A 9,921-nucleotide genomic window follows, 5' to 3' on the forward strand; every position below is an offset into this window, starting at 1 on the left:
TTATGACCTGAGGACAGGACACCTGTTTTGTCCAGTTCTGTGTCTGTCGGGAGAGTCAGGCTCACAGAGGCCTGCACTTCATATCCGTGAATGAGTTTATGAAAGGCAGGTCTTCTTATGCCCATTTCATGGATGAGGGCACTGAAGCTCGGAGAGAACAACAGTTCCAGCCCGCTGGCCTGGGCGGGGGTGGGCGTGGAGAGGCAGGTTTGGCTGGCTGCAGCTGCGGGCAGATGGGAAGGCTCGCGGGCGCGGCTCCGGGGCAGGCGCCCGGGTGCCCCGCGGCGGCTGGAGCGTCCTCGTGGGCGGCGCGGGGCGGCAGACTGGGCGGGGGCTGGCGGCGGCGGCGGCGCGGGAGGGAACCGGGCGTGCGGGTGAACTGGCAGGGCGGCTCCGCTCCGCAAGCAGAGAGAGCACCGGGTTGCCGGAGCAGGTGAGGCCGGCACGGGCCCATGGATGCGCTCCGTGGGTTCCGAGGGAGGAAGGGACCTGGGTCGGAGGGGCCCCCGGGAAGCCGCGCGCTGCCTCCGCTAGGCGCCCGGTGGGCTTTACAGAGCCCGAGGCTCGGAGAGCCACAGTCGGCGCTGGTGCGGGGAACCCTGCCACTGGAGCGGATTTGGGCTCCCATAGCCTCGGTGTTCTCTGTGCGCTGCAGGCAAAGGAGGTAAGGGGTGCGTGGCAAGTGCGCGCGCCGCGGGCTTTAGGAGACAGGAGCTGTTTGCTGAAATTTCAGGAAACAAAGCAGACATCCTCGTCTCCATTCCTACCTCATGAAAAGATTGTATCTTTTCCATTAGTTTTCATCTGACGGCTGGGAAGGCAGGCTGCAGTGGAGGGCTCCCCTGGGGGTTGCAGGTGGTCCCCCTTATCCTGAGAGCTGCTTGGGAACTTAACCTGGAGACGCTATTTCACTGATTTTGCATTATAGTCCACCCTACCCCTCCCAGAATCACCACCCTCGGGGGTGCCCCTGGAAGACCTGAGGCCTCCTGGTCCTCACTGGGCATCTCTGAGGAATGCAGTGGGAAGTGAGAGACAGTCTTGGTGTGCGGTCCTTTGGGGGAATTCTAAACCGCCCAGAAAGTCTTGAAGTGGTCAATGTGGCTGCAACTCAGCAGCCCTGGTGAGTGGGTGTGATCACTTCAAGGTGATCCAGATGAAAAACTGCACTGATGGACACTCGCTTGGTGATAGCCCTGCAAGCCCACATCTCTCCCCTGGAAGCTTGTGCTCTTGTGTTCTGCCCTCAGGAGGGGCCTCTGAGGTTCCAAACTGCATTGGGAAGGAGACAGCTCTATCTAAGAGTGTCATTCCATTAGGAACTCCAAGCCTGGGTCTGTTTGGGAAGGATGAGGGACTGGAGAGGCTGGGATAGCCTTGGAGCTGCTGGGGAGGTGGAGGAGTCTGAGCCAATGTGCTGGGGCCCAAGGCCAGGGGACCCTGGGCAATGCCACCCCAGCTGGGGTACCTTGTTGCTTTGCTGAGCCATACCTCAGCACTGCAGGGTGCTCACCTGGTCAGGCTTTGTTGGGGACCCTGGATGTCTGTCTCCAACTCTGCCTCTGCCATTTCTCCTACCCCACATCAGCTCACCTCCTACTTTAGCACAGACTTCCCTTCCTCCTTTTTAAAAAATCTGTCTGGCATGGCCTGGTGCCAAGGCCTTCAGAATCAGACTAACCAGGGTTCTAGTTCAGCTTTGCCACTTACAGACTATGGGGACCTTGGGCAGCTTCCTTTCATCTAACTGGGCCTCAGTGTCCTCCTCTTTGAAATGGAGCTGATATAAAATCCAGCCATATGGTTTTGCTGTCTTTGCAGATTGAAAATAGTTGAATACTGGCGATTTCATATGGTTCAGCCTAATAGAGCCTTTCTCTCATGTCTAGGGTTTGGATTAATGCTCAGGGAGATGTCCTGAGCCCAAAGCTGAATGAAGATTAATGTCTGTCCCTTCTGCCCTGTCTCCCAGCAAAGCATGTGCCCTCCACAGTAAGGCAAGACCACCCACTGCTCTTTGGGCTCTTTCCAAGATTGGCTCCTGCCTTCTCTCTCCTGCTTGTCTTTCCAAATTCCCCTTTCTGCTCTTCTGGGCATGGCAGGTTCAGTTGTCCCATTCTCTCCCCAGGTCCCATCCAGGTACCGCCCTTGAGGCTACTTGGGTCTTCCAGGTGTCTGCAGGACCAAACTGCCACTGCATGCCCACTGCCACTGCCTTCTCCCTACTGCCTCTGTGCACTTTCTACAGAAGGAATCTAACTTTCATGCTGACCTGGGGCTCAGGGTTTGAATAATTGCTGCCTTGCCCCTGGAGTCCGCTTCTGGAAATCCTTGGTTCCTGTGCACAGAGGACCTTTCTCGGGTGGGCTCTTAGGGAGTAGGTTCCTTCCAGTGTCTGCAAGCTCTGGAGAAAGATGCAAGGGCCAGCTGGTAATTCTGCTCCTTTCTTGGTTCCCCAAAGATCTCCTTCCCGTGTTGTTGCTTTCCCAGCCCTAGCACTTCCCTCCTCTGCCCCAGTCCCCGTTGTTGTGGAGAAGGGTTGCTTTAGGTCCAGGCATCTATGTGGTCTAGTCAGCAGGGACTGGTGTGGAGTTTCCTGGCTCACTGGTGATCATCCCTTGTGTTACTCTTTAGAGACTCTTCGAAAAGGGGGCTGCAAGCCAAGCGAATCTTCAACCCTGCCTTCAGTGCTCCCATTCTAGATCCCACACGCTGCAATGAAGATCAAAGATCCCATGCGCCACAGCTAAGACCTAGCATAGCCAAATGAATAAATATTAAAAAAAAGAAGTTTAAAAAAACCCAGAAGAAAAATTCTCTTGTCTCTGGGATTGGGTAACTGAAATAACTAAACTATAAACTGTCTTTGAATTCATGACAATCTTTCCATGGCCAAATGTGATTCATCTTTCTAAGTCAAATTAAATTTATAGTAAGTGACATTTACGATAGCTGGCAAATATTATAGATTTTACTGACCTTTGGTTAATTTTGGTTATACCCTGTAAAAACTGCCTCTAACTTAGACTTGATCATGAAGAACATTTATATGTTAACAGTTCATAGATAGACACAACCATTATAGAGGCCCTAAAGAATGTCTGAAATAGGGCCCTTTTAAAACAGTACTTATTGAAACGGGGTCCAAGGACCATGTGATTAGAATCATATGGTTCGCTTATTAAAGTACACGTTACTTGGCCCCATCCTGGACTCACTTAACTGCATTTCCTGGTGAGGGACTCTGGAATCTGTGCTTTCGATCTGCTGCTGGAGTGATTCTGATGTCTCCTTAAGGTTGAGAACGGCTTGTGGGATTAGTGATGACTAGAGAAGTCTGAGGAAGGGAACTCTGATGGTGTGTGGTGATACGATGGCACACCACATCAAAATACCACATAAAATATTACCACCTGGAGGTTCTGGGGTCCAAATTCCAATTAGATCTTGGCAGAGAGTCCTTTGTGTTGAGGCACCAGAGGAAAAGGACCAGGGTGACATGGAGGTGTGGACCAGGCCAGTTTCTGGGAGCTACAAGCTGTGACTTAAGCATAGCCATGGAGGGGACCCATAGGGAAGTTAGTGGGCAGCCCTTGACCTCGGCCTGGTGTGTGTGTACTGGGGCAGGAGGAGAGAGCTGGTGTACTGAGGACCTAGTCTTCGGCATACCTGGCAGTCTTCAGTGCTGCCATATGTCACTGAGAAACAAGGCTGGCAGAGTAGGTGGGGGCTGAGACCAGGAAGGCACACTTCATGTCAAGCCCTGAGGTTCTGGTTCTGTCCTAGAGGGAATGAGGGGATGTCCCTGGTGGTCACATGGCTAAGATTCCACGCTCTTAATTCAGGAGGCTTGAATTTGATCCCTGGTCGGTGAACTAGACCCCACACGCCTCAGCTAAGAGTTCACATGCCACAGTGAACATCAAAGACCCCTTGTGCTGCAACTATGACCCAGCACAGCAAAGTAAATACATATTTTTAAAAAAGGGCATAGGGTGCCATGGAAGGACCTGAGCACATGGAAGAATGTGTTGCTATTTCTGTTTGCATACAATTTGATAAGGGGATTTCCACCCGTGCTCCCTAAATAATTCTGTCCCTGAACTCTGCATACAAAATTTCAATTTCTTTATCATCAGAACAGCCTCGAACCCTGAGGTCAGAGGGAGTCTGTGGAACAGGTTCTGATGTCAGATAGACCTGGATTTGTATCTGGGCCCCATTACTTATTAGCCATGTGGGCTAGTTAACTGTGGGCAAGTTGCTTTACGTCTCTGAATCTCAGGTTCTCTAGGTCTCAGCCTCGGGAAGGAAGCAGCCATGAACCTCTCTACCTACCCCCTACTCTTCCCTGGATTCCGCACAGGAGGTGCTATCCCTAAGTGTCATTTGTCTTTGCTTTGCAGGCATCATCCTTGAATCTCCTGAAATCTTCTCCTGTCCACCATGAACACCTCTCACTTCTTGGCCTTGCTGTTCCTAGGATCCCCACAGGGTCAGAACAGGAGCAAGTCAGCTTCTCTGTACACTCCGTACAACTTCTCTGACCACTGCCAGGGTTCCGTAGACCCCATGGTCTTCATTGTCACCTCCTACAGCATCGAGACCATTGTGGGGGTCCTGGGCAACCTCTGCCTGATATGTGTGACTATTAGGCAGAAGGAGAAGGCCAATGTGACCAACCTGCTTATTGCCAACCTGGCCTTCTCTGACTTCCTCATGTGCCTCATCTGCCAGCCACTCACGGCTATCTACACCATCATGGACTACTGGGTCTTTGGCGAGGTCCTTTGCAAGATATCCACCTTTATCCAGTGCATGTCAGTGACAGTCTCCATCCTCTCGCTTGTCCTTGTGGCTCTGGAGAGGCATCAGCTCATCACCAATCCAACAGGCTGGAAACCCAGTGTCACCCAGGCCTACCTGGGGATTGTGGTCATCTGGCTCATTGCTTGCTTCCTCTCCCTGCCATTCCTGGCCAACAGCATCCTAGAGAATGTCTTTCATAAGAACCACTCCAAGGCTGTGGAGTTTCTGGCAGATAAAGTGGTCTGTACTGAGTCTTGGCCACTGGACCATCACCGCATCATCTACACCACCTTCCTACTGCTCTTCCAGTATTGCATTCCGCTGGCCTTCATCCTGGTCTGCTATGTCCGCATCTACCAGCGCCTGAGGAATCAGGGGCGGGTGTTCCGCAAGGGCACCTGTAGCTCGCAGGCTTGGCAGATGAAGCGGATCAATGGGATCCTCGTGGCCATGGTGGCTGCCTTTGCTGTGCTTTGGCTGCCCCTGCATGTGTTCAACAGCCTGGAAGACTGGTACCATGAGGCCATTCCCATTTGTCATGGCAACCTCATCTTTTTGGTGTGCCACCTGCTTGCCATGGCCTCCACCTGTGTCAACCCTTTCATCTATGGCTTTCTCAACACCAACTTCAAGAAGGAGATCAAGGCCCTGGTGCTGACTTGCCAGCAGAGTGTCCCTGTGGAGGAGTCTGAGCATCTGCCTCTATCCACAGTGCACACGGAAGTCTCCAAAGGGTCTCTGAGACTCAGTGGCAGGTCCAACCCAATCTAGCCAGGTCTAGGGCTTCTTCTTGCTCTGTTCATTGCCAGGCTTTTCCACCTAGCTAAGTGGGCACATTTCAACCTGGGGGTGGCCTTCTGTCATTACTGGCTTTGTGGGGCCTAGATAGGGTAGCAAGGGCCTGTTTCTGTATCCAGTTGCCTTGTGAAGCCTGGCATTCATATGGTTCAGCTATTGTTCCTGAAAGAGTTCTGAGTCTGGATTCTGCAGGTCATGTACGGTATGTCTTGAGTCTGAGCAGATGCCAGAGCTGGAGATGGTCTGATTGTTGCAGGCAGAGTTCATCCTGTTAACTCAGCAACGTGTGCCCAAGCCTGGAAACCCAGGGGTTTTATCTCCACCAGTGAGACTGAAGACATGAGTGAAAAGCATGTGGAGTCAGAGTTCTGGACCTTGGTCAACTCCTAACATTTTTGGGAGACAATATTTGTGGATGGGCTTTGTACACAGTAAAGAGTTCTCTGGTAGCCGACAGTGAGATTACTCTGTGTCACTGGCACATCCAGCTGCAGAGAAGGGACCCTGGCAGCCTGCACACACTCCTTTGCAGTAGGCAAATTAGCCCTGAGCAGCAGGAATTCCGGGGTTCACATCTTTCTCCATCATTTTTCTCATTCTTTGCATCTGCCACCCTGAATGAAAGCACTGAGTCCTAGCAACTGGGCTGCCAGGGAGGGAGCATATCTTTCTCTCTGTGTCCTGTAAGAACTCTGGAGAGGACTCGTTGTTTGTTTGTTTTTTGAGATTCTGCACTGCATTGGCTATAACCACATGTCATGTAGTTCTCTGACCAGGGACTGAACACAGGCCCACTGCACTGGAAGTGCAGAATCTTAACCACTGAGTCACCAGGGAAGTCCTCTGGGGAGGATTCTGATAGCTCAGTCCTTAACCAATGACTGTGACCAAGTAGCTGGAATACTTTCTGTACCCAGGCCTGTGTCCCCTGACCACTGTTAGAGCAGAATGGTGGGGTCAACCCTACTAGAATCACAGGGATAAGCAGGATTATTGTATCAGGGGATAGAGGTAGTCCCCCAAAGCAGAAGTAGTCTTGAAGAGGAGAGAATAAATTAGAAAGATTTTTAGGTGTCAGATAAGATGACTTGGAAGTGGAAGAGAGAAGGAAGAGTCCCAGGTTGAGACTTGGGAAAGTGGATACATGTCTTGTCCGTTTAGTGTGTTGGAGAGGGTTTTTGGTTTTTTGGTTTATCTGTGTGCATTCTGTGTTTGAGGCTCTCTTGGGTGTGCAGATGGATAGTCAGATGCTTGAGTCTGGAGCCCTCGAGAGAGCTTTGGCCAAGGCCTGACCAAGTCACGCTGAGGGGTGGGGCTGAAATGTGACTAGATGGGATGCGGGCTGATCTGGAGCTGGATGTGGGCCAAAGGAATTCCACGTTCCCAGAGCTGAATCTGGCGATGGGACAGCGAGGTCAGCAAACAAGGTGGGGTCCTGGGATATGGGGTGGGATGGTGCTCAGCAGGAGGCTCTGCTGGACAGGGCGGAGATGCTGTTTTCCCAGAAATGATACCAGGGAAGTTGCCCTTCATCTCTTTTCTGTGGTCTTTCTTCTTTAGAGAATCAAGGACTGCTTCAAGGTCAAGCTTCTTGACTAGAAGATGGGAGTTGTTGCTGTGACTTACTGCTTTGTAGGGATACAGTGATGCCTGAGAAAATCCTGAAAAGACCTGCACGTTCTTCAAAGAAGAAATTTTTGCTTCCTACACCCTGTTGAGAGATGGTCTGGTGATGGAGGAGTGAGCACAGCTGTCTGTCTTAAAGTGGGTCATGCTAACTTGGATAGACATCCTTTAATGACAAGTTCCTTGGCCTGGCCTGGACTGGTGATAAGACTTCCCCAGTGTCTCTTTAAGGTTCTGATACATCTCACAACGGCTGCAAATGTATGGACATAGACAAGACTGGGGCTTCTGTGTCCTGAGAATAGACTGGGAAAGGATTTGCAGAGCATATTCAGATGCCTCCTTAGCTGAGAACAACCAGAAACTTCCTACTTCGGGCAGCTGAGAAGGCTTCTGCAGGGTGAACTTGCCAATGAACCACCAAACAGGAGGGTGCATGGCCCTTGAGGCTTCTAGTTGTTTAAATGTCACCCTTTATTTGAAACTGATTCTTGTCAGATTTTGAAAACAGTTTATCGGTGCAATTGTGTCCCAGTATGGAGCTCTCTTAAAGTACATTTCCTTTCATTCATGAAGCTATTAATGGGCATTTAATTAGTCGCTCAATCAACTGCCAAGGAAACCACACTGAAAATAGGGTATGTATTCAGAACAAAGAACTTCAACTGACTGCGATAGTCATATCTCCTTTACAGGTGGCGTGCTTTGTGATGGCCAGCAACCTGCTGCCACCTTGTAAATGTCATTTGCAGCCCCTGACTTTAAGGTGTGGGGCTGGATCTACAAAGGATTTCTTAAAGAGAGACCTCCTTTCCATACCTTTACTTTTAAAGGCCCACGTGCCTGAAGCAAGTGGGAGACGTGTGCAGTACCTGGCAGGTGTGAGCATCAGCCTTCTTCCTGAGCCCCAGGGCACTGACAGGGTGTGCTGCCAGTTGGCAGTGAGGCCTCTGTCAATCGAGGTGGAGGGAATACTGCGGTTCTCATCAAAATATTTAACTCTTCAGAGGAGATGGCAGGTGTCACCTTTCATCCAGTATTAGCTTTGAAACAGTTAAAGATCACTTGATTTATGTAAGATAGAGAGTGTTTCAGCATCTGTGAGATCTGGAATCTATGGCTATGGGCAGGGCAGAAGGGCCTGGAGCCTGAGCACTGGGGTGGACGCAGCTGCTGACCTTCATCCGGACTCACTGACACCTTCTCTGCAAGTAGCATGACTGAGCACCCTCCAGGTTGGGCAGGTATGAAAACAACTACCTGATGTAATGACAAAAGTGATCACAGAGTTCAGGAGGAGGAGCCAGACATTCTCCACGAGGGCATTTGGGGTAACATGTCTGCAAGTTTACAGGGCCAGCGGGATGGGAAAAGGCTCATGTCATTGGGAGCCATGGAGGTAGCAGATCCGGTGCATCTGGAGATGGGGGTGCTGAGGGTAAGCCTGGACAGAAAGGTGAGATCTGGTGTAGGAAGCCTCACATCCCAGGCTGAGCAGTTTGACTCTATCACGCTGGCGAGGGAAGACGCTAAGTGGCCTTAGCAGAGGGTGCTGTGGTTAAGTTTAAGATTAAGAAAGCTGCCTTTGACAGGAAAAAGGAACTGGGGAAGTGAGAACTAATGCATTCAGCTGATTCCTAGTTTAGCTATTCTCTGTAGGCTGGCTTCAGAGACGCTGGTCTCCTGCAGAGCTCCAAGAAGCTGGCTCCATTTGAATGCTGAAGATGTTCAATCTTAGCAGATCACTTCCATGTCATAGGCTGGAACCCCAACCCTGGGCAGCTCCCCAACTCTGAATGCTAAGCTGGAAGAGTATGGCAGGCGACCAGAGTTCTGCCAAGCCAGGAGAGGTGTTGGTGTTTCTCTAATCATAAAAGCCCAAGGCTGGGATTCCTCTGCTGGAGTCCAACACCAGCCCAGCTAGATCCCCATGCTCAGCCCTGGAACAGGTCCACAGGCTGTTCTGGGGCTCATCTCTATGGGTTACTTCACTGACCCCTGCTCCAGTAGGCAGCGTGTAGACCGCCAGGTACTTTTTCCTTGTTTGCTCAGGAGCTTGGGGCCCTAATGCCATGTCCACAGCCTTTTGATTCAGCTGGCTAAAGGGAGGCCCCTCTCACTCACAAGCACAGAGTCCTGATGAATGAGGGGACTTGAGGGATGATGGGGATGTGCAGGACAGCTTGATAACGGGGCATTTACTGCTGTGCCCACCCACCTCCTCCTCAGCCTCCCCTCCACTGTCCAGGTCTCCTTTCCTGGACATTATGTGGGCCCACCCTCCAGCCCAGAAGTTAGGAGGGCCCTGTGTTCAGTTAAATCCAAGCCCACCAGGGTCTGGTTTGTTGTCCAGAAGGGGTGACTGAATGTCACAGAAGCCTTGTCATGTCATGGTAGCTGTCTTCGCATTGTTCAATGGATTCTGTGTCATTCACTCATTGAGAAAGTTTTGGAAATTGTTAACTCTGAGCCTTATTTCTGTAGTAGTCAAATGGAGGTGGGAATTGGATTAGAATATGTTCAGGATTCTGTGCTCTTTTAGGAGAGTCCGTGATTTCTTTATCCTTGTGGGAAACAGAGTCACTTTATTTTATAGCCCTCCCATCTTTCCATCGAGTGAAGTAGAGGTATAGTCACTGTGGAGAAGAGCATGGAGGCTCCTTCAAAACTAAAGTGAGAATGCCCATA

At 51.0% G+C, this 9,921-nt stretch overlaps 1 protein-coding gene and 1 long non-coding RNA gene across 2 annotated transcripts; both read left to right on the plus strand.

The window, feature by feature from the left end:
- The first annotated feature begins 356 nt into the window (after positions 1-356).
- Positions 357-7,754, plus strand: LOC123333466. Its single transcript, XR_006550886.2, has 2 exons — positions 357-433; positions 7,168-7,754. It is a non-coding gene; the product is annotated as an uncharacterized LOC123333466 (long non-coding RNA).
- Positions 4,143-7,754, plus strand: LOC102389808 (neuropeptide Y receptor type 4-2). The gene has a single exon (XM_025284882.3). It carries the CDS (start codon positions 4,447-4,449, stop codon positions 5,578-5,580), a length of 1,134 nt encoding a protein of 377 aa, XP_025140667.2. The 5' UTR covers positions 4,143-4,446; the 3' UTR covers positions 5,581-7,754.
- Positions 7,755-9,921: the final 2,167 nt, after the last annotated feature.

Source organism: Bubalus bubalis, chromosome 4, assembly GCF_019923935.1.
Source record: "Bubalus bubalis isolate 160015118507 breed Murrah chromosome 4, NDDB_SH_1, whole genome shotgun sequence".
NCBI lineage: Eukaryota > Metazoa > Chordata > Mammalia > Artiodactyla > Bovidae > Bubalus > Bubalus bubalis.

What these genes read in the sequence shown, in the direction of transcription:
- LOC102389808 (XM_025284882.3), top strand. Translation starts at nt 4,447, where the DNA reads ATGAACACCTCTCACTTCTTGGCCTTGCTGTTCCTAGGATCCCCACAG.